Source organism: Canis lupus, chromosome 15, assembly GCF_048164855.1.
Source record: "Canis lupus baileyi chromosome 15, mCanLup2.hap1, whole genome shotgun sequence".
NCBI classification, from domain to species: Eukaryota; Metazoa; Chordata; class Mammalia; order Carnivora; family Canidae; genus Canis; species Canis lupus.
The window spans coordinates 29,884,960-29,910,278 of record NC_132852.1 but is presented as its reverse complement, the minus strand read 5'-3'; the positions used below and the strand labels follow the sequence as shown (position 1 = coordinate 29,910,278).

The window sequence follows — 25,319 nt, the reverse complement described above, 5'->3', positions numbered from 1 at the left end:
ACTTAAATTTTTATTTATGCCCTGGGTACATTTTTCTCTTGGATGCCCAGTTATAATGAAGTTCCATGTCTTCCCCATAGAACTTCTCTATCCTTCCTTATGCCTCGTATCTTTCCTTCAGGTTTTTTTTTGTTTTTTGTTTTTTGTTTTTTGTTTTTTTCCTTCACAAACTGAAGAATCTACTTCAACATTCCCAAACATGCAGTCAGGTACAGAGTGAGCTACACTGGATCAGGAATTCAAGAAATGTCCTCCCCTTTGCTACTGAATATCTCATGATCCTGAATGGGTCTGTTTTCAGACACACACTAAGCTCACATTTCTCTTTAAATACAATGGGGGACTATTCGTAGGGTTCTAAGAAGAAAATAAAAACAAGACTCCCCTGCATTGTAATTGAGATTCTCCCCTCAGATGCTCTATGTAAGCCAGTAAAACCGAATCATTCTATAAAGAATTTTAGTTGTTTGTTTAAGAATGACTTCCTTATAATATTCCAAAAACTTCTCTTTACTCTTGTCAGGTAAAAAAGATAGATTATCAGAAACATCCCAACTTTCATTTCTCTATGGCCAATACTAAATACTCAAATATGACACCAATTCTTGAATGAATTAATATGGAAAAATGCGCTGGACGTCTCTCTTATGAGCGAAATGTAAAGAGCCATAGTATCCCTCGGCACCCTAAAATTAACAACAACAACAAAAGCCCTATGGGCTTTGGCCAAGAATAATATAGTAGTAAATAATTCACTGCTTAATCCTGTAAATCAGAAAACACGGAATAATATAATAGGACTGTAAACACTCAGTGAAACCATGACACTTATTCTAATTGCATTTTCCTGGGAATTTATAGTATACATAGCTCTACAAATCAAATTCAAGTGTCAAAACCATAATTCAATAGCATTTACCACAGGGAAACACACTGAACCAAGCCAATGACAGGCTGAGAACAAACCACCAAACATAGTACAATAGAAAAGAGAAAAAAAAGAATAGGCCACTGAAATTGGTTTTTAAATTTCTGTTTCAAGTTACATCCTATAAAATTCTACGTGGGGTAAAATAACACCAGCAGCATACTTACTGCTTAACCTGTGCTGATGATAGAGTAAAGTGATGCTATATTTACTCATATAAATTTTAAATGGCTTTTACAATTTCAACTATAAACGCAGCTCCTAAAAATAGTGACAGAAACTGCTTTTCACTGTTGTCCTTTACTCTCTGTGGAGGGAGGCATTTAAATTTAAAGTAATGAACTCTGATTACCCTGCAACACAGCAGTTCATTCGGGAATCCAGAGAAAGCTGGGAATTAACCTGCAATCTTCCCAACCCTGTTCAGTATTTTTATCTTACTCCCCTTCTTCCTGTCCTACTAAGTCAACAGACACAAACTACATCAGTCTCCTATGCAGTTGACCCTTAAAGTTATTTTTGCTCTTCCCTTGCTGGTCTTGCATTTTTACCTTACCACTTTCAGAGATTAGGCTTCTACAGTGGGCACTCTTTCTCATCTCCGCCTAGAGTGGAGCGGTGTAATTAGGCTTGGCTTTATAGCAGATGACAGGGCTTGTGTAGGCAGTAGTTAAATGTCATAATGCAGAAGGGAAAGAAGCACCAAAGGGTTTTGAAGTCACATTTTATTATTTCAAGAGACGAGGCACTTACTGCTAGCTCATCATGAGCTTCTAGAGATGACTCCATCAAACTGTGGAGTAGTAGAGTATCATGAGCAAATGGCCACCAGCTGTGGTTCTTTTACTTCTTCAGATAACTCAGAGAAGTTGCTGGAGGGTAAGTGACACCTTCTACCTCCAAGTCACTCATTTGTTTAACAAATATCCCTGGCACCATTCTCAAGAAAGCAGAAGCTGAAGACTATACATAGTAGGAAATGCTTTGGTTCTAAGACTCTCCTAATTTCGGAACTAACAGACTTAAAAAAATTGATGGGCCTAACTTCCTATGACCTAGAGCCAGCTGAATTAAAAACACGTATGAGAACATTCAAATTTCCAGGACTGAATTGGGACTATATTTTGTTACACACACACACACACACACACACACACACACATACACACCACGTATATTCATACATAATATACATATGTTCATACATATGTATGTAATATACATATATCCTGCACATACATATGTATTCTGTATATAAATACACACACATATATATACACACACATACTCTGTTATTGATAGAGCCAAAGACTTGACAGCCCTCTCTGACAAATTTAAATAGGAAGTATAAACTCTTTTAGTAACCCATCCTGTTTCTGCCATTCATGACCTTATTGAAATTCTTAAAAAATAAAAATTTATGTATGTTTTAGATTTATATCACCTCAAGGAGTAGAGACACACTTTTATGGAAGTATGTTTTATGGAAGACACACAAGATACTTGAAGTGTATGGTTTTCCTTCCATGTTTTTTATTTGTTCATGATGAGATTTAACACACCAGTTTATTATCAATTCTCACCACATATCTGGATTATTCCTCTTACAGCCTGAGAAACAGAATGTAGTAGGTATCTCTTACCATTTGAATCCACGATGGTGATATTGGCAGAGGCACTGTCATTTCCTAATTTGCTGGTCACTTTGCACATATATTCTCCAGAATCAGCCAGTGATGCTTTGCTAATGCGAAGTTCTGACTTCCTAGAAGATCAGGACCAAAGTGGTGTAAGTATATTTCACCAAAATACAATGACCAACAAAATCTATTTCTCCGTAGTTTCAGGGTTGTCAAACTCCCCTTCCCCACTCCACACATACCACATTACAACACGACTCACTAACACACAAACGTATGATTTGACCAAGAGTAAAGATGAGGTATATCACATTTAAATTATACCATGGACATGGCCCTAATTTTATCATCCAGATTAGTAATTTAAAGGACATCTTCCCTAATTTTTCTTCTTATTACTCCACCACAAGAACTAAATACATTATGCCTCAGATTTTTTCTTCAAACCAATTGGTAAATTTTCTTCCTTTCTATATCTAAATATCATCAGCCACTAGAAAGATTAAAATAGTATAAAATCATTTACAGATACGGTAAGGACAGAGACTTAAGGAAGGCTAGAATAGATTAAAATGCTCTGCACTTTTCTCAGTAGAGTAACATCAAGACTTATGTTAATTTTGAATGAAAAGGATTTACCACTTACAAAAGAAAGGGTATTTATCTTTAAGAAGATTCACATTGCTAGGAGCATAGAAGGACACAAATCATTCTTAAGACTGAAATAAATGTATAACAGCAGCACACACAACTGCATATTAAATCAATATTCAACACTCTTTCAAACATAGGCAATGTTGTGATTTGGATTCATCTATGTTTTACTGTTGCGTATAGCCAATAATTTAAGCAGTCTCCATGATTTAAAAACACGGAACCACTGGGACTGGTAGAGTTTACTAAAGTCTTTTAAAAGCATCCCTGTAAAAAAATAAATAAATAAAAATAAAAAAATAAAAGCATCCCTGTAGGGGCACCTGGGTGGCTCAGTGGTTGAGTGTCTGCCTTCAGCCCAGAACATGATCCCGGGATCCTGGGATCAAATCCCACATCAGACTCCCCCCTAAGGGCACCTGCTTCTCCCTCTGCCTCTCTCTGTGTGTCTCTTATGTATAAATAAAATCTTAAAAAAAAAAAAAAGCATCCCTGTATACTCACACCTGGTCCTGACTGCCTGGGCTCTTGGGATGAAAGCAGGAGAAAGAAAGTCGGAAGCAAAGATGGCAACTCAAAATTACAGGCAAAGCTCCCATAAGTTACACCATCCTAGTTTTATAGTGAACTTTCTGGTCTTCTTGTCATCTGTTACTAATCTGATTCGATCAGTTATTCTAACTTAATTAATGAAACTTCAATTCCTTCTCTTCTCTTCCAGTCTACTGAATTGACTGCCCCACCCTGACCCATATGTAACAATATGGGCTTCCATCATGGTGCATTTGCTTGTGCCCTTTCTTCCTCCTATAAAAGGGGCTATTGTATTGCAAGATATTAGCTCACTTCTCAGGACCAACTCAAATGCCAATTCTTTCATTAAACCTTTCCTAATCAGGTGGCTGCTGCTGCCCTCTTAGTCTAAATTCTGAAAGGCCTGAAGTTCCTCTCCCATGATTCTCACAGTTCTTGAAGTATATCTTATTTTTCAAATTAGCACATACACTCTGGAGGGGGAGTCCATAATTTAAACTTGTTGGCACCCTCACACAGTTCTATGGGGATATGCTACAGCTTTGTCCTTGGTGCATCCTCAAACATTATTGGATGACTGTGTGAATGAACGAGGAAAATACTTGGATGCTCCCACTTAAGCTCTCTCCAGGCTCTAATGTTACTACATGTTGGCTGCAGGAAAGGAGGATGCCTTCCGTTAAGAGGGCAGAGACAATCGGAGGGCCAGACCAAGGCGGCAACAGTCAAACCAACATATGGATTGAAAAATTAATGATTCAGAACAATGTCAGCCAATAGGGAAACCTGAGAAAATCAAACAAAGGGTACTGTACTCAAATTTGGAAGGCACTAGGTTAATAAAAACAGGCTTTTTGTTGTTGTTAATCCTCAGGAATTCTCAAAGTCTTTAATATGCTAATGTACTCTGACTCTATAAGAGGGGAATACATTATTTAGTTACTCTCAAATTTATTTGACGATGGAATCCTTGTCATCCACGTAACATATCTAGTTCCTGAAAATAATGGTGCACAGAACAAAGTTGATAAAGTGGATCTAATATAATAACAGCCGGTTTAGCTGTAATGGGTGGGGGAGAGGGGGAGAGGTGGGATCAAGGGCTATCTATGCAGGGATATTCACATATTAACTAGAGAGGTTCGCCACAGAAAAGCTTCCCTGAAGTATATCCCTAAAACCAAAATAGAACAATCCGAAGGCAAGCGTATTGGCAAGTTGATATAAAGATCTAATTATAAACTACAAGAACTTTTTTTTTCAAGAACTTTTAAAATTATCAAAACACAATATTAGCATGTTACACCCACCGAGTTCTGCTAACTTTTAAGCCTAGTTTGGAGTACTCAAATCTAGTGTTCTCCTTAATGGATTATTGGCTATTTATACAAATTTGTCGATGTATGCCAAGTTTCCTTCATGACACACACCTATAAAGAACAGTCAGAAACAATGTAATAAATACTACAATAAGCTTATCCAGCCCCAAATAGCATAATTAGCTGGAAGAATTTTCTTGTACAACCATGAAACCACTAATAATAATTGATAGGTAAATCATGAAGAACGTCAGGTTGAGGAATAATACCCTGGTTTTCAACACAGAGGAAAGTGAATTCCTAAAGTAAGAAAATGATAACTTTTCTTGTTAAGCCCCCAATCTTAATTCTAAGATTATCACAACAATAACCCAAGAACGTATAACACCTCGAGGTTATAATAATTCCAAGAACACTCTTTCTTCCCTATTCATGTAAGCTGATGATTTGCGTGGAGTTTTTTCTCGATGCTGTGCCATTTATATTTTAACTACTGAACTATATCAAACTATAGGAAACATGGGAATCAGCTTTATAGTTAACATAATCTTTAAGGGATAGTTCTTAAAATAAAAATTCTCCTAATAGGCCTACACAGTGTTTCCTGGAATATTATTCCAAATGATGTATATAAATTTTATGCTTAAAAAAATAAGGGAAAGAACAAGAAATAAAAGAAAATTTTTCTATCAAATAAATATTGCATTGAACAAAGTTAAATAGATTTCTCTCCAACAGTACCTCTTAATGGTTTTTATGCAAATATGTACTTTCTAAGGAAGGCATGACATGCAGCTAAGGTATCCTTTCAATAGAGAACACCCTTGGGAATTCTGGGACTGAACATCAATGGGCCAAGACTAAGATTCAATTTAATCAAGATAAGCATAACAAATACACTTCAGTTCAAAAATCAGTAACAGAAGTACAGGCTTGCAGAGATGTGCCTTGACAATAATATATACAGAAAAAAGGATTTCAATTAGCCGTGCATTTAACATTATTCCATTTTAAACAACTAGTAAAAAAAAAAAAAAAGAAAGAAAGAAAGAAACTTATACAATGTTTGGCCATATTAATATTAAAACAGCATAAATCAAATTGGATAAAAGTCTCAATACATTGTTCATAGGCTGGATCACATCTAGAATATTTAATTATGTTTTGAAGTGGCATCTGATGAAAAAATATCAATAACTAGAGGACTTAGAAGAGGTTGATTACAATTGAATAGGGCTTATAAATCTTATCACTAGAGAAGATTCTGTTAAAGAACAGAGGTCCTATTGGCAGGCAACTATGAACAAGATATGGGTAGCTTTTTAAAATATATTTCATGGTTGTCACCTAGAAGAGAAAACTATTTGGGGAGGCTTTTGAAAGCAGAATGATGTCTGACAGGAAAAAAAGGCATATTTTGAGTGATAAGGAAGAGTTTTTGAACATTCAAAAATGGGGAGGGTGTCTTTCTCTTTGCAAAGATTCAAGTCTGGATAACCACCTGTCAAGAATATCTCTATGCGGAGAAAGGATTAAATTAGATCAGTGGTTTAAACTATTTTGAAAAAAAAAATCCTGTTTAAATTAGAACCTCATATTCAAAACTATCATAAAGAGACAAAGGTGTTCAGGTCAGAGTGGCTCATTTTCAGTTCAGTGGAAACTTAAGATTTTCTCCAGGGACACAATGGGAAAACCACTGATCCAAATGATCATTGGGACCCCTGTGAACTCCAATGATATTTTGAATTATGAGACTCCAATCTGTAGGTCCTAGTGTACAGCATGGGAACTAGGAAGAAAGTAGAAATAGACAAACCTTTCTTGAAAATTATACATTGCAAAGATCTGAGACTTTGATAAGTATGGATACAACAGTCTTGTTGTACTCTCTTCAATAGGCTACCATATGTTCTCCACAGGAAGGAAGTTAACTTGGAAAAAGTGTTGCATTCCCATCCAATCATAAAATAACTTTTTTGCTCTTGAACTAATGAGTTATCTAGAAACCTGGGAGGGGTTGATGTTTTGGTGGATTTTCATTTTCTACAAGTATTAAAAGAGTTAACTCATGTAAAGTGTCTAAAATAATGGTTGGAATCCAGTAAGCTCCCAGTAAGTATTAGCTATTATTACAATTACATTTCATCTTCCTGCACTATTTTGATTTTTTTATAGGTACATATTATCTTTGGACTAAGAAAAACAATATGATGTAAAAATAAATTAAGACAGACTGATTTAAATATGAAAGTTCTAAATACTAATTTCTCCTTTTTGAATATCAAAATGCTAACTATTTTTTCAATAAGTGCTCAGAGGATGGATTCAAGGTTCCAAAAACTACTATCTTCTTTGTCATAATTTGGCTTGATTCTTCCACCACAGTTTATAGGCCAAGGCAACTTAAACGCATATAGAGAATATCTCCTCAGTTCATATAAATCTATTCCCCTGATCTCTAAGGAATCATATATGAACTCCATGAATGTGTGTAAGCATGTCTGTGTGTATGTGTGTGTGTGTGTGTGTGTGTGTGTGTGTGTATTCGATACAGCTTCAGATACTGTCAAACTGCCAATAATAAGAAGGATAAGGGAGGAGGAGGAGAAGGGTTTCACAAGCAACTGTCATACTATACAAAACCAGGCATTGCACCAAATGCCTCACATAAGCCATATGAAATAGGCACTGAGAATTCCCATTTATACCTAAGGAATTTGAGATTTCCTTACATATAAAATTAAAATGACCTCCAAGAGCTGCTTAACTGATAAAAGAAGGGGATGTGTGTGGACTTTTTCTAGTATAGAGTCAAAGGACCTGCAATAATTGACAACAAAAGAAAGTATTCCTCTACAGTTTTCACAGAAATTTGACAAAACCAATTAGACCCAATCTCAAACAAAATTAAAATATGTGAGAGTGGAAATGAAGAGCTGAGACAGAACCAAGGGCATCCGAAAAGTGTGCCATACACAAACAGTGGGAAGTCAGCCTCTAGTAAGGCTAACATAGAACAGATATTTAAACGAGGCCAATCCAGCAGCCTCGAATATGAATCTGTCATACGTCATGCTCTTTAACCACTTTTCTTGGTCAAAATTATCCACCGGGCAGAGGAAACAGAACAAAGGGATAAGCAGACACATAACATGAGGGCAGTTTCCATTTTTTTAAATTGGTTCCACATATCGCTTTGCCAAATACAACAAACACAGGCTCAGATGTAAATTCAAAATCATAGGAAGAACATGTAAGAATGTAGTTTGAGTAGGAGCAGGGGCAGAAGGATGAGAAGACTTTACAAAATAACAGAAATTGCTGATTGGTGTGAAGTCTTTTCGCAGCACTCAGGGATGAAAAGGAAATTCTGGCTCCTATGTACGATCTAGATTAAGTGAAAAAGAAACCTAGACTAAGGGATGGAAAAGAGTCAACATTTTTTCTTTGAAAAAAAAAAAAAGAGAGAGAGAGAGAGAGAGAGAAAGAGAAAGAGAGAATCTCAAGGAAATCCTAAACCTGACAATTCACCTCTGCTTGGTTGATCAAAACCCAAGATAAAGTTTTAAGGAACAGAGCAACCACTGCAAACCATAAGAGTTTGAATATCTGGGATCCCTGGGTGGCGCAGCGGTTTGGCGCCTGCCTTTGGCCTAGGGCGCGATCCTGGAGACCCGGGATCGATTCCCACGTCGGGCTCCCGGTGCATGGAGCCTGCTTCTCTCTGCCTGTGTCTCTGCCTCTCTTTCTCTCTCTGTGACTATCATTAATAAATAAAAAATTAAAAAAAAAAAAGAGTTTGAATATCTTAGTAACGAAAAATTGTGAATATGTAGATGAAACTGAAAAATGAGAATTTTATTAAAGACATTACCCTATGTCCGTATGTGACCCTAGCCCTGTGTTGTGACTTTACCATACATAAAAAAACCACCAGTAACTGTGAGAAGACAGGAGGCAGAGATTCAGACTTAATTTCAAATCTTTTTTTTTTTTTTTTTTTTTTATTTATTTATGATAGTCACAGAGAGAGAGAGAGAGAGAGAGGCAGAGACACAGGCAGAGGGAGAAGCAGGCTCCATGCACCGGGAGCCCGATGTGGGATTCGATCCCGGGTCTCCAGGATCGCGCCCTAGGCCGAAGGCAGGCGCCAAACCGCTACGCCACCTAGGGATCCCTCAGACTTAATTTCAAATCCAAGCTTTACTATTCATCGGCATTAGATCTATAGCAAGAAACCGAACTTCCTTCATGCTGAGGGCATTCATTTTTTTAAAAATGAGTATAACAATAATAGTATCCATTCTCTTATATTTATAGGACAAGTTGAAATAATAGGGCACGCTGCAAATGTTGATTAAGTTTGGATTCCGTTTGGTCCTTTAACCTTAAAAAAAGATGACAACACTAATGGATCACTTTACACAAAGTGTCGGATTTTTGGAAGATCTAATATGTTACAATGCTTTGCCAAGAGTAATTTACAGCCACATAAGCTGAATAAAACATCTTTTTTCTTTTTTGTTTTCCATTTAATTCTTTCCAGCAAGGCTGCTATTTAAAAGAAGTAATTTCTGAATATGGGCCTTTCTGGTATAATGGGAATTTATTAATATGTAGACAGTGCTGTTAGCTGTCTGGACCTATGAGGCCAACATGAAAATGCTTTTCTGAATACTAATGATCATTTTATATGTCATCCGAGCCATGTAACAAATTACCTCTTTAAGCATATATGTACCGTTTTCAAAACCTTGTTCTCCTTATCTACCCATCTTCATTTGTTTCTCCCCAAGCATCATCCTCAGACTGAATAATCCCAGTTGGAAGATGTTTTGTTCTGTTCAGCCTAGATAAACCTAGCTTCTCCCTCCCTTGTTCCTCCTCTTCTTTCTTGGAAGCCTCCTCCATCCCTGACCCAGTCCCCTTCTGTGCTAGCTTCTTGCCATGACATCCCATGACTATCACTACTGTGCCACTTAAGATTGAGTATTCTAACTCTATCCCCTCTCTACCACTTGCCTCTTGAGAGCAAGGAGCTTGTTATTCATGTCTATGTACCGAGCATCTAGCCCACGGTCTGACACACAGCAACTTGTCCCATAAAGGGCAAAATTTCCCATCCAACCAGTTGCTGACCTCTTGACTGTCCTGTAAACAGAACTTGCTACTGGCTATAATTCTGCTCTTTCTCTATAATGGCCCAGTCCAGCCCACCCACCTAGCCAGAGGAGATTCTCCTCCCTCAGCAGCCTCAAATCCACCTCCTCATGGCTACTCAGGAAGCTCCTGGGGGTCCCTCCTACTTCCCAACCTCATGGCACTTACAGTCAGTAACCTACAATTTAACACTAGGCTTTAATGTATGTATGATGCACTCGATCAAACATTAGGGATATCTCCCTGATTAAATCTTGACTTAAAGTAGAATTTACATTAATATAAATAGTAATTTTCTAAAAAGTCACTATTTGCAAATGGATGGGATGCTTGAAAACTCCCGAAGCCCCCCCAGCCCTAAGAGTGCCGTAGCAATACCCTCTGGAACAGCTATGTCTCAGATAAGGCTAAACCAGAGAATCCCTATACAATCTGTGACACCCTCCCCACCGGGGGCAGAGATAACACTCATGCTTCTCCCATTTCCCCCACACTCCCAGCATAAAGCCTTCTGTGAGCACTTAAATATTACTGATATCATTTGACAGCCGTGTGGAAAGAAACGAGACATTCTCCTGCATGTGAAGATAACTTAGTTTCTTACTAACGTGTTTCACTGATGAAAAACAAAACAGACACCAAATTCTATTCAATCCAGTATCTAAAAGTATTCTTTTTCTTATTAAACTTCTCTATAAGCGTCATGGTTATTTTTTTCCATTCACTCACTCTACCTCCTCCCTCCCCACACGTACATGTTATTAAACATGTATGCTTTCCCTTTTTAAAAGAAGGAATAAGGTGTTAAGGAACCCAAGGAATAGATTTGTGCTCCAGCTTAGTTTCCTACTAGTTGTGTGACTCAAGGCAAGATAGAACACTTCTTTGAATCTTAATTTCTTAGTATGTAAAATTAGCCCCCATGTATGGTTCAACTTCCCTTCCTACCTATGGGAATGATGTAACAAATAATGAGATTTTGTAAAAAAAAAAAAAAAAAAAAAATACTATGTCACTTTGCAGTGTTATTTTTTTGTATCATTGAAGAACCACCTGCCTCAAAGTAATATCCACTCTTTTTTTCTCCACACCTTTTTTTTTTTTTCTAAGATTTTATTTATCTGATAGAGAAAAAGCGAGCACAAGAAAGCAGAGTGGCAGGCAGAGGGAGAGGGAGAAGCAGGCCCCTGCTGAGCAAGGAGCCCAACATGGGGCTTGATCCTAGGTCTCTGGGATCATGACCTAAGCCAAAGGTAGACGCTTAACCAACTGAGCCACCCAAGCCCCCCTTTTTTCCACATTGTATTATAGTATTTCCAAGTCAAAGAGTCTTGCTGACATAATCGGTAACGAGAATAAGAGGCACAGTCAATAAAACCATGGAAACTAGGGGGAAAAAATTCAGTAATTATGGTTATTACAGCAATTAAACACTTTGGGAAGATTAAGTTAAATTTCCATTATAATCACTTTGTTGTCTCTTGTTCATGACTGTGTGACTTTTTGGTAGGTGTTCTATAAAATTAAAGTACAGGAGGAGATTCTTTTGCTGTTGCTTCTGTTCTCTGGGATTTCACTGGAATCCTTCAAGTGTGAGGAAAAGAAAATGTATCTTTGAGCCTGGAAGTACTATTAGACATGTCACATCGATTAAAGGACTATTTACAAGCAAAACTCTCATGTACTTACCTCTTCCCTAATTTCAAAATGTAGTTTGATATTAGAAGAGGATTTTTTAACTCAAGAAATATATAAAAATCAAGAGGATAGGAATAATAAAGGAGCCTCATTTTAGAGTTGGTACGGACACGCCTCCAAGATGTTACGGGAATCACATGGAGCCCTTCCAACTTTGTCCTTCCTCGATGAAGGTAGGATGATTTAAGATTTTTGCTGGCCAAAATTATCTGATGTTTTAATGTGCTACAGCGGTGATGTAGTATCACAGAACTGTCCATTAAAAAATCTTATTAGGTATAACTGTATGTATTAACCTCTTACTTGAAAATAGTTCAAATTCAAGCAATTGCATTCTCTTTCCATAAAGCTGGGTATTTACTGAGCTTTCTCATGAAGTTGGGATGTTGATTGTGGAAGGCACTGGTATTCTCAACAGCATTTGTCTTATTTTAAAGCAACCGATTTTTAGATGTAACATATTCCAGTTATAGCTGCTACTACTACTCCTTCTCTCTCCAGATCCTCTAAGTTCTCTCCCCATCCAAACTTTTCTTTTCTTTCCTTTCCAGAAGCTGCAAGAATCAGAAACTTCAAACTCTTTCCTATATAATAATACAATTTCTGGCCATCATACAATGAAAAACCTTTCCATCTATTATAGATCATAGCTTTTTCATAAAAAAAATTCATTTATTGGGACCATAAATAATTTTTATATTTTATATCATTCTATTGCTAGACACTGCCTCTGCTATTATATGCAATACACTTACCCTGGCTTTTTTTGTATCTTGATGTTTTGTGGTTTGTTCTTTCGGTTTAATTCATTCCCGTTCTTGAACCATTTGAATTTGAGAGAAGAGTATTCAGAACTGGTCTCACACCGAAGCACTAGTTTAGAGCCTGCAGCAGACTCCTGGCTTCTCATCTCTTTCAATCGGGGAGGCAAAGCTAAACAAGAAAAGAGAAGGAAAAAAAATTCTGATCATCTTTCAAAAAGAAATATGTTAATTTTAAGTGAACTTGATCAAGACACCATTCCCAAATGTTTTACTATCTAAGAGAGAGAGAGAGGGAGGAAAATGAGTCAACCAAAATGGATCTCAGCTTGGAGAAAAATAAAATGCCCAAATAAAATTTACTTGAGAAGGGAGTGGGGGAGAATCTAGATTATAAAATATTCTAGATGGTTACTTCCCCAATCTTTACATGTTCTGATGCCAGTAAAGTCCTGAACATTGATCATTTCAAAAATATGAAAACCTATGCTGAAGGAGAATATGCAAACCAGGCCCTCATCATCATTATTATTAGTTCTAATTCCAGTATAGTTAACACAAAATGTTCTGTTGGTTTCAGGTGTACAACATACAGGCCATTATTTGTAAAGCATGTGCACATCTCAGATCACAAATTATCTTCATCAGAATTCTGTAAATAGATACAGCAGGCATCACACCCATGTTTTAAATGGGAAAGTTTAATTTCAGAAATGGCTAAGTGACTGACTTGTTCATGATTATGTTTCTGGAGAGTCAGAGTTAGACTCTGCTATCATCAGAGGTGGCCCAAAGAACAAAGAGAATTCATCACTCTTAACGATGTTCCTTTCGGGGCACCTGGGTGGCTCAGTGGTTGAGCATCTGCCTTTGACTCAGGGTGGATCCTGGGGTCCTGGGGTGGAATCCCACATCAGGCTCCCTGCATGGAGCCTGCTTCTCCCTCTGCTTATGTCTCTGCTCTCTCTCTCTCTCTCTCTCTCTGTCTCTCATGAATAAATAAATAAAATCCTTAAAATAAAATATAATAATAATGTTTCTTTCTTCAAGACAGAAATTCTCTGGTGACATCACTTTTTTATTTATTAGACCTACGGTTGCTGTCCTACAGACAATGAATGACCATTTCAGATGACTACTATGTGCATGTCAAATTGTCAATTTGACAGGAATCAAATGTTATAATACCTGAGATTTGCATTAAAACAAAATGGTGGTAGGGAATGGGTAGGCATAAAAATGAAACAAATTTCCCAAGAAGCTAGTTGATCATCACAGAAGTCAAGCAACAGGTATGCATGCCGTTTGGTTATGTGATTCAATACAGCATGCCTGGTTTTGTCAAAATAAAAGTTTTTTAAAAAAAAACAAAAGTATAATGAATGGACTTTCCTCTGCATACAACATTTCACTTAATAACCAACATCACACAACCTGAGTTCTCAACAATTCTGTGTCCACTGAGTCTTAGAGAAGCCAACTATCAAGTCCACTTCCGCTCCAGTTCAGGTAGTAACAGAAAATCCCAGAAAACAAACCACGACAAGTAAGACTGCCCTTCCCTGATCCAGAGTGTAATTATTACTGGGTATGGTGACCAGGACTCCAAGGACAGCAATCAGAGCCATGTTCCAACAGGAAATGAAGTACCTTTCCTATTCAGGGTATGTTTGTTTTTCTACAAGTCTGCCTTTACCAAGTAAATCCAAAGAAATGTCAGGAACAAGCAGAGGAAGGTTCCTATAAATTATAGCAAAAACCATCTGAACATTGTGATTTCTTAGCAGAGCTCCTAAAATTACATGTGCCCTTAGTATTTATTTAGAGGCTAGGAGAGGAGGTGGAGAAGTAGGCACTTAATGCGAAGATACAGTGGCAAGATAGAAAACTCATTTCAGCTGTTCTTTGCCTTTGATATCTGATGATTTTATCTGGTTCTTGTTTTCTGACAGCTTGAAAATAAGATTTACTTCTGGACAGATTTTTATAGGAGTCTTCTTTTTAGGATGGGGTCCATGAATCTCTGTTTTGGAGGCTTTTAAAAACAGTCTAAATTCTCATCTATCTGGAATAGTGTCTGAAGGTTCTCATTAACTCTTGAAGATCATCTTCCACTTTGTGAGCCCGGTAGAGGGTTTTAAAGAAACAAATTTGCTGGAGCTAAATGACATGAAAGAAACGAGCTTACATATATTAAGAAAAATAAATTGCCTCACTATTTTACGTATAAACTAAAAGAACAGGTTTGATATTTTTTGGTTTTCACTGAGTTTTACATTTAACTTAGCACACAATCGAAACTCTCAAAGTTTATTCCCTTGCCTTTAAGCAAAAGGTTTTCACTGTACTATTTCAGAAATACTTAACTCTCAATAAAGCACCATGTACCCTCGCCCACCACTCCACACACTTGCTTATCAATACTGTCTCAATAGAAATCTACTAGACTTTGGATTCTTTAGTTTGAACAAATTTTCATCAAATCATCTGCATCTTTTTCCTTTTCTCTCTTTCCCTTTCTCACTCCTATCTCTCCTTCCCCTCTTGTCTACCTCTTTATCTATCTATTGTTTATTCATTTAGAATCTGAATCTCAAACATGAGAAAACAATCAGACAAATTCAAATGGAGGAATATTCTGCAACACAACTCGTCCGGACTTCAGAAGCACTGATGTCATAAATGACCACAGAAGACCAACTGTGACAACTGATGGGAGATGAAAGGAGATTAAAAGACATGACAAATAAAAGCAATGTGTAGCTATCACTGAATCATGCATCACAGAAAACTCTCTGAAAGATATTATTGGGACTCGTGGGGAAATCGGAATCAAGGTATCATATCAACATGAAATTTCTCAAGTGTGGTCACTACACTGTGGTTACACAGAAGGTCCTTGTGTTCTTAGGTGGTATCTGCTGCAGTACTGGGGATGAAATGTCATGATGTCTACAATCAAGTTTCAAACAATTCAGTAAATAAGGGAATATATACATACATATGCACATAAACACACAGCAAGAAAAAGAGGAATCTTGGTTTCTCTCTGTTTTCTTGCCTTTTTCATCTGCTCTCACTGCAGTTCAATAAAACGCTCAAGATTTCATGAAATTTTAAAATTTTGGTTAAGTTTGCAGTCATTAAGGAGATTCTTGGGAATATTGGAGTTTTAATTCACAAATATATTTCCTAAAACCATATCATTCAATTAAATTCTGTTACTGGGCCGGCACTGAAATCTTCATATGGTTCAACCTCATACCCATGACTTTGGGGCTCCAATTCTCCCCAAAGGGAAGGAAACAACCACTCATCTGGTAGGTCAACATTTATCCTTTCCTTTGGCATTTCATGTGCAAAGAAAGACCCACATATCTTTTGTCTTTAAGAGATGATCTGTGATGTAGTGCTGCAGAGACCCTCAGCTCTAAGTCTTTCTTTGTTAAAATATCCACTCCTTAAGCTGACTCTTTATAAACATTTCTTAGTGTTTGGGGTTCTGGTATATCTCCATCGACTGGCCTGAGCTCCTCCCCCTTGCACACAGTTACAAGTCCACTAGAAGTACAGAAGTTCCCAGCTACTCTAACTTTGCAACCCTGAAAGTTTACTTGTAAAAACGTCCCTGCTGTACCTTTCAAGGGTCACCATCTATGACATGAGGATATCTCACTTTTCAGAGAACAGCTCTTTCAAGAAGTTAACTCAAAATCCTCCGGAGCATAAATGCAGAAACAAATCTGTATACGATGAACAGAGCCACACAACTGCATCCTTGGTCCATGGGTGTTCTGTTGTCAGTGGTACCTTCTACAGAAGCAGCATACAACCTTCCTCACTCATTCTTGGTAGAGCCCAAATTCAAGTCTTCTGGAGACTTGGCAACAATATAAATTCTTCTCTGTCTCCTTATATGACCACACTAATAGAATAGCCGTAAATATTTCAGATTCTTCACAAAAATGCAAACTAATAATTGAGCACCAATGATGGTGCAGTTATTCTCATCTATACATAATGGCATAGGTTAAGAAACTTTCTTTTATCAAATTATAAAATAATCACCATATTTTAATGGAAAACATTTTACTATGTATGTTTCCCAGTCAATGATTTACTCACCTGAAATAATCTTATTTATTTCATTAACAAAAATCTATTCCATCAAGTACTTTCTAATACTTAGATAGAAATTTGTAAGGCCAGGGATCATTCTTAAACTGGGGGGCAATATTTTTTTAATTGAGTACTTGGATTTTAAAACTGCAAAAAACAAAAGTATTTGCCTTACAATCCCTGGGTAATAGTAAATTGCTTCAAGGTAAACAATGCTAAGTTAATGCTTCGAATGCAGTACGTGTTCTGAGAATCTAGGAGGCGATTTAATTGTATTTGGTCTGCCTACCATTCAGAATTTCACTTTCAATGTGTTTCTGGAGAGGCAGAGTAGTTCCACACCTTAAAATAATTTAAGGATAGAGCAAGTTTTAGGTAGTCTTGGCCGAAATCTATTTCAAACTTAATATGAATGTATCTACACCCTTAGAAATGTATCAACAGAGACAGACAGTAAAGTGCAATAAAGAGCAGCCTTTAAAAGAGAAACTCCCAAACCCTCAGAGCAATACCACACACTTTACAGGCATTTCTTTTTATTGGCTTTAAGTGTCTTAAAGCCTTTAAAAGATCACAAACACACTCTTTTGACTCTAACTCAAAGCAAGTAGGTATACTAGATACACTAAAAAGTCTGTTTTTGCACTTCCATGGCTTTTTAAGAAGATTTTCTATTTTTCTTTCTTTAGAGAGATAGAGCGAGCGAGCACGTATGAGTGGGAGTGGGGCAGAGGGTGAGGGAGAAAGAATACTGACCAGCCTCCCCACTGAGACTAAAGCCCCATGTGGGACTTGATCCCAGGATCCTGAAATTGTGACCTGAGCCAAAACCAAGAGTTGGACACTTAACCCACTAAGCCACCCAAGCATCCATAAACTTCTACCCTCCTTATTTGATGTCACACAATGTAGAACAAAATTGTGGCAATAATCCCAAAATCTTTATTTTACATTCCGACCACACGAAAACTTCAGGCAATGTGTTCATTTATCCCAACAATTTAATGTGTGAATAAATATTTGCACTAAAGGTGAAATAAATATGTATAAAGAACTATTCATCTAAGCGATCCTCCTGTTTTAATCGTCTACTGGGCACGTGTTTTAAAAAATATATTCACTGCTGCTGTATCAAATATTATACTGTATTGTTAAGGTCAGGAAACAAGTTTTAGCATGTGTATAGAACCAAGATATGCTGACAGCATGTGACACTAGATAAGTTGTTGTTGCTGTCCTGTGAAGGATCTGACAGTGCAGAGCGAGCTCCTATCATTACTCTACATGTCTGACTGTGCAGTTCATCCAAAGAGCTTCGCCACACTGAACAAATTAAACAGGAAACCTGCAAAATATTATCAGATACCAGCGAGCTTTCAGCTGCAATCCCAGAGAAATCTTCCCCTCCACACAACCGTTTAAAAGCCTGACATCACACACGTGCAGATTGCATCGTGAAAATTGGTTGTTAGTTAATGAAAGCCACACGAATATCATCAATCAGTCCTCTAAGTGGAAGGATGTCCCTTTTTCATAGTCACGTTAGTGGTAAATAAATTACTGAAGAAAGCCTCCAAGATTCCTTTCCCGATCATGTTTCTCCCTTGTTGAACCCACCTTACAGAGAAGATTATTATGGTCAGGCACAGGGTAGATAAAGTTTATCCTTTGCCAGCTGGTCTTCTGAGCTGTGCTCATAGATTTAATAAGCTTGACTGGGAAAATGTATCTTATCAGGTTAAAATTTGTAAATATAGCTGTGTCAAAGGCAGCAAGATCCGGTGGCGATGGTATTTCAGAATACTCCTTGGACTACCAGTCCTGCTACTGATGCAGCTAGTGGTCTAAGTTTGGTAAGAACTAACCAGTAAGTCACTATCTATTGCCCCAAGTAGAGACTCAGTGCTCACACTGGCCAGTGCTTCAGATAGACTGTTCTGGACTCTAGTTAATTACAGTCCCCTGTGAGCTAAAATGGGCCTGCTATTTGTCCCTGTGTATTCAGCAAAGATATTTGGAGGGTGAGATAAAACATGTGGATGCCTTCAAGTGAGACAAAGTCACTATAAAATTCAAGGTTTTATTGTAAAGTATTCTCAAGCTGACTCTGTTATCATCAGCAGTAAAGCAAGCTTAACCAGAAAACACACTAGGAATATGCTTCAAAGTATGGTTAAGATAGCTGGACTCCAGAAATACCATTTTAGCAGGTCTGTGTCCAAATTCTTTTTTTTTTTTCTTTTAAGATTTTATTTATTTATTTGACAGAGAGAGAACACAAGCAGGGTGAGCAGCAGGGAGAGGGAGAAGCAGACTCTCTGCTGAGCAGGGAGCCCAACGTGGGCTTTGATCCTAGGACCCCAGGATCATGACCTGAGCTGAAAGGCAGATGTTTAACCGACTGAGCGATCCAGGCCCTCTGTGCCCAACTCCTTATATGGTGCAAGGATGTGCATGTGCACTACTGAATCATACCTTTATGAGCCTACTGATCCTCATAACTACGCATGGAACAGGTCATTACACAACATAGAACAATAAAATTGGGGGCAATGTTTCAACATCTTACTTCCAATATTCACAACAGTTGGCTTCTTACTGTGGTTAACTTTGACTTCCCAAACATAGCAGTTTCCATCGGAAGGAATTCTTACATGTGGATGGGCTCAAAGTTTCACTTCTCACAGTTAACTGTTACAAGTTGAATGAGACAGTATGATTCTTCTAAATGCCCTATTTGAGAATTTGAGCCACAATCAGCCCATCAAAAGGTATGTATATTCTAAGACCCCTCAAGAATGACAACCACATTGTATATCTGAATACCATACCCAATAGGCAGCACTGAAGAAAACACATGTAGAGAAAGAGGAATTGATCATTTAAGGAATCTATCTCTACCAGATCAGGAGATGTAAAAACAAGTTATTAGTAGGTGGCCATAGTCATGATTGGAAGGATTAGGCTATATATTGGTGGTGGTGGTAGTGGTGGTGGGGGCGGCGTGTTTGTGTGTTATGTGTGTCCATTTCGATTGGCACTTTATTCAAACATCCAAAGGTCTACATTTATCAGAGGCAAGATACATAGGATCTTAGGGACCTGGCTCAAAGCAGAACCTCAAGAGCTTGCTGAAAGAGTAAGCAGAACAAAGGATCTAGAAGATTCTGAGAAAGCAGAGACCCAGGTCCAAAAGCTAATCCAGAGACAACGCCTACCTTCTCAAAAGACTTTTTATTATTCGGAATGGAAGGACCCCAGTGACATGACTTTTTGTTTTAATGCATTCCACCGGATTAGGACTCTTTATACTCCCTGCCATGTGACACCAAAGAATAGAGAGATGTTAAATTTATCTGGAAAAATCATTAAATAAATAGTAGTCTCTACTTGAAAATGTTCCTGTTCTCTGATACTTCTCTTCTCTGGTCATCACTGTTTGAGAGTTCTCTGCTCCAACCCGGCCTCAGTGAGGATGCCGGTCATCGCAACCACGGTCCTTCCTGGGCCACTCAGTGTCCTATATAGGAGCCTCCCCAGAGGCCAGGTGCTCACCCACTCCAGCAAGAGGAGCACACACATTAAAATATTATCTCCTCGCCTTCAAATTAAAATTGATTGTCCTCACTGATGACCCCAGCCCACAAGGTCTAAGTTAGCTCCCTTAACTAGCAAGTGTGCTCTTGTGTTTATGGTCAACGCAAATCCCCGCATTTACCATTTCTCTGCAAAAGTTCTTGCATGAATTTCATGCAAAGCGGGTAATCATTTCATTTTACAGGTGAGGCTATGGGGAGGGGCAGTAGTTAATGCTGGAACTTGAACTTGCTTGATGTCATAAGGCTAACAAGCTGCACACCAGGATTTAAACCCAGGACTTTCCCCTCCAGCAGGGGTGCTTTTGTGCAGCTTGAATTGAAGGCAGGAAAAGGTCCTATTGACAGAAAACAAAAAATGGGACAGATTATTCCATTCCATAGCCACGGTGGTAACTTTCTGTTTCTCATAATAAGCTATATAAACCAGATCACCTCTCCACGTATGTCTGTGAGAGATTTACAACACTGCAAAATTCTACAGGGGAAAATAAGTGCAGATTTATTAGGTAAGAGAATTTTTCGGCCTGAAAATTGATATTATGTTTGTTGAAATTAGCAATCTTCCTCTTCCATACGGTTCTGTAATTCTGTGCCCAGGATTTTGTAAGTCGAGGGCCAACGATAAAATTATAAAACTACTGTAAGAGTGTTCCAAAAGTCTGTCCGATGAAGTTAAAATAAGGCCCCCGCAGTACTTTCAACATTAACTCCTTTAGAATAGTACCAGCTATCACTTCTCGAGTACCTACTGTGTGCCAGGCACTGTTCCAGGAACTTTATGTCCACTCTTTTTCAGCTCTATAGAAGTTCCAGGAGATATCTATCATTATTGTTATTCTCAATTTACAAACAGAAACAGAGACGTAAAGCCACCTCCTACAGTCACACAGCTGGTATATTTGGCACCAGGATTGGGACCCCAGAAGTCTGACTCCAGAGCTCCTGTCTTTTAAAAAAAACAAAAGCAAAAACAAAACCATTTAATGTATTTATTCATGAGAGACACAGAAAGAGAGGCAGAGATACAGGCAGAGGGAGAAGCAGGCTCCCTGCAGGGAGCCTAATGTGGGACTTGATCCCAGGACCTCGGGATCACGCCCTGGGCCGAAGGCCAATGCTCAGCCACTGAGCCACCCAGGCACCCCTCCAGAGCTCCTACTCTTAACTACAAGGCAATAAACAATTATTTGCTGTGTCGGATATGCTCATTGGTCAAATATCAGATTTAATATATTGATACATTAATAATGACCATAGTTTTCTGATTAAATCTGGGATACAGGGATCCCTGGGTGGCGCAGCGGTTTGGCGCTTGCCTTTGGCTCAGGGCGCGATCCTGGAGACCCGGGATCGAATCCCACATCGGGCTCCCGGTTCATGGAGCCTGCTTTTCTCTCTGCCTGTGTCTCTGCCTCTCTCTCTCTCTCTCTCTCTCTCTCTGTGTGACTATCATAAATAAATTAAAAAAATAAAAAATAAAAAATAAAATAAATCTGGGATACAACACGTGGCAGATCATTTCTGCACATAGTCCGAGGACAAAAAAAAAGTCTGAGAGAGAACGTAGATGTGCAAATTGCTGAATTTTCTAAGCTACTTTGATGATTTATAGAGAAATCAAACAAGACAGAACCCTTGAAGTTGGTAAGCCAACACAAGTTTCTTGAACTGTGTGACTGCTGCCATCCGCCAGATGCCACAAGGGTAAACCACGCTCTCTCCCACTCCAGGTTCACTGAAACTCAATAGCCCCCATGTGAGGATACGGCAACAAGAGGGTCTTAACAGATTAATGTTGTCCTTTCAAGGTGTAAAGGCAACGCACCGTGACGATGGGTGCTGGAGTAAATCACGGCGCAGTTGCTGGCAGCTTAAGGTAAGTGTTCAACAGGGCTGCCTAATTAATGCTGTCACAGCAGCCGGCCCCAATTACAGGAGCATCTCACTCATGGACAGAATAGAAGATGTCCCACCAGCTTCATAAAAGGCCACCGATACACAGGGTTAACATGGATCCATCTCACTTTGCCCTAACCGATGAAAAGCAAATCTCATTTGACATAAGTTCATAAATTTGATCTCTTCTGTTGTCAAAAAGCAGGGCTTTTTCCTTCATTAGTTGCACATACCTGCCATATCCCTCTCCAATACATCACTTAAAAACAGAGAAATGGAGAAGTATCTAGTTACTGAAAATTTGATATTGTATTTATTTTCTTATTGGAACGAGGCTTTTCTCTTCTGATGTGTTTATTGCTTACGTAAATTAGGCACATTAGCATGACCTTGATGCATTAATATTTACCTTCATAACCTATTTCTTTGTTCAAATTGAATTAGGATCATTTAATTAACTGATATCACTAAAATGAAAGATGGAAATTATATAGATAGGTGTTTTAAACCAGATAAAATTCCCGGGCAAGATGAGTTAGCCCTCAATTATAATTAATTTTAAATGGTGACAACTATGTGAAGACTTTTAAACATTGCATAAAACCTAAAGCATCGCTTGTGAGCAATGATGCTTCACTGATCTACCCATGTTAGTTCCCCATGATCTAGTTTTCACATGGCCATTTCAAAATGATTCCTTTGGTGAAGAAGAAAATGTTGCAGCGCTAACCATAAAATAAATGCATCCTTTCAGGACATCTAAAATCTACTTCTTTGTTATTTAGGCAGATGAACTTTCCTAGCAACCATACATTTCTGATTTTTCTTTTTTATTCACAGGTAACTTATTAAACTGGATGACACTGAAAGGTACATGCCAGGATTGAAAGGCAGCGCACCAGATCAAAGGTAAATTTCTCTCCACTCTGTATACTAAGGTTTTAAATAACCAGCCTTGCATCCCTTCTTCAGTAGGACTCACGTCTGACTTTCTGAGGATCTTTAAAGCTTGGGTAGCTCTTTGCATTTTTAAGCAGGTCAGCAGGCAACCTAACAATTGAATCCTTATCATTTTGCTTCTACCCCACAGGAAAGACCAGGGAAGGCGATTTTCTTATCTCCGGGTTCCCAGGGTCATGAATTTGGTAAAGAGGTGGAAAATGACCAGAGTCAAATGTAACAGACTATACACAGTAAGAAAACCTGGGCCACATCATTGATCATGTAAAACCATCTAATTTTGTCACCAATCTTACAGAGCTCCAAGGTTGGGATGCTTTCCTGTACAGTCCTCACAAGTCAAACTGTGATTAGAGCCAAAGTAGTATGTTTCAGACAACACACACACACACACACACACACACACACACACACACACTTCTCTCTCTCTCTCTTTTCTCTAATATTTAAAATTCATGGCTTCCCTTATTTCACATTTAAAAACAAACACATTAAAGCATCTTTTGAAAATAAAAGTGAGCTGCTTCCCACACATTCGGAGATAATCCTTTGGTGCCTAAATTCCAATCACATCTTCCCAGCACTAAGATTCACAAACAGTACACAAAAGAAACGTAAATGAAGTGTACTTAGCACATCAACATGTAGCTTTCCTTTCCTCCATAGGGACTGGCAGGCCACTAGAAATACCTTTCAGTTTTGTTTTTCTTTAGAAAGAAGCTTAATTAGAGTCTCTGCTAATAGTTTCTAGTCCATGATTTTAAATCCCTAACTCCATGCAAAGTGTCCTGCCTTTCTCTCTCTAGTCTTTGAGGATCTCTATTAACTGGTAAGAATGGAGAGTCAGCAAACCTGAGGTCCAGCGCTTGCTTGTTCTGTGGGATTAGGGAGTCACATAATTACTGTGAACCTCAATAATCTTGTGTATAAAAAGGGTGGGGGGAGTAGCCTCAGCCTTATCTATTTCATACAGTTGGGAAAATCTAATTAAAATGATAGCAAAAACATTTTGCGTCTTGAAAAAAAATGAGTTATCATTATTAGTGCCGATTTGACCTCCATTACCTATAAACCACCTGAAAAGTTAGAAAATATTAGGTCCTACAATGCAGAAGGCACAAAATTACATAATTAACACCTTAAAAAACCACATATCGCTTTGGTGTATCCTTAAGAACCCCCTCCCCCCACCAAAAAAAAAAAGGGCAGCTGGAAGCTATCAAGAGGGATCACTAAAATGTTCAACAGGAAAGGCTGCCGTGTATAGGAACAGACTAAACATCATAGAATCCTCAAGACTGATACAAGGCCAAGGAAGGAAAGCAACAGTCTTTAACACCATCAAAAGTTTAGATTCATAGGATATTACAACGCATGCAAAGCCCTCAAGCAGGAAGGAAGTCATTTTAGAATAAAAAAAGGAAATGAACTTTTGCACAGTAAGAAGTATGATTTGGAAAATGCTTATACTGAGTCTGTACAGGAAAATGACTCCGGAAACAGCACACGGGAGGAAAAAGTAGGTTCTGGAGTCAGCACAGCTTCCTACTCCAACCCAGCACAGCACATTCCTTGGCCCCAGGTGAGACTCAGCCCCTCACCTGCAAGGCAGATTTGCCTCACACAGGATGGAAGGAGAGAACCCGGGCACTGGACCAAGTACTTTGAACAAGACACTCACAAGCACACAATAAGCACTACATCAATAACAGCTTTAAAAAAAAATAGCAGATTCATAAGGAAGTAATTACATTCATGGATGGAACTAAAACAGAGCTCATGGTTAGGTTATTAAAGCTGCCTTCATAAAAGGCAACTTTCACCATCTATGACCTACACCGGGCAGTCTGATGGCATTTCTTGTACTACTAGCACTTAGCCTACTGTTTACAAAGCGCTTTCATATGTGATCTCATCTCATCATAGAAAAGGGTACTTATGAGGGTGAAATCTGAAGAAGGCCTGTAGTTAGGCAGTAGTATTATGCCAATATTAATTTTTGGTTTTGATCAATACACCAAGAGAATGCAACACTGGATGAGGGGCAT

General features: G+C 38.2%; 1 protein-coding gene across 10 annotated transcripts in view; it reads right to left on the bottom strand.

The window, feature by feature from the left end:
- Positions 1-25,319, bottom strand: part of NRG1 (neuregulin 1) — a 1,074,255-nt gene that overhangs the window by 160,283 nt on the left and 888,653 nt on the right. For all 10 annotated transcript variants that reach the window (XM_072776370.1, XM_072776369.1, XM_072776371.1 and 7 more), the window contains exons 2-3: positions 12,692-12,869; positions 2,572-2,693 (exon numbers count right to left, since the gene is read on the bottom strand). In XM_072776370.1, coding sequence (XP_072632471.1) covers positions 2,572-2,693; positions 12,692-12,869 — 300 coding nt within the window. The remainder of the gene's footprint in view (positions 1-2,571; positions 2,694-12,691; positions 12,870-25,319) is intronic.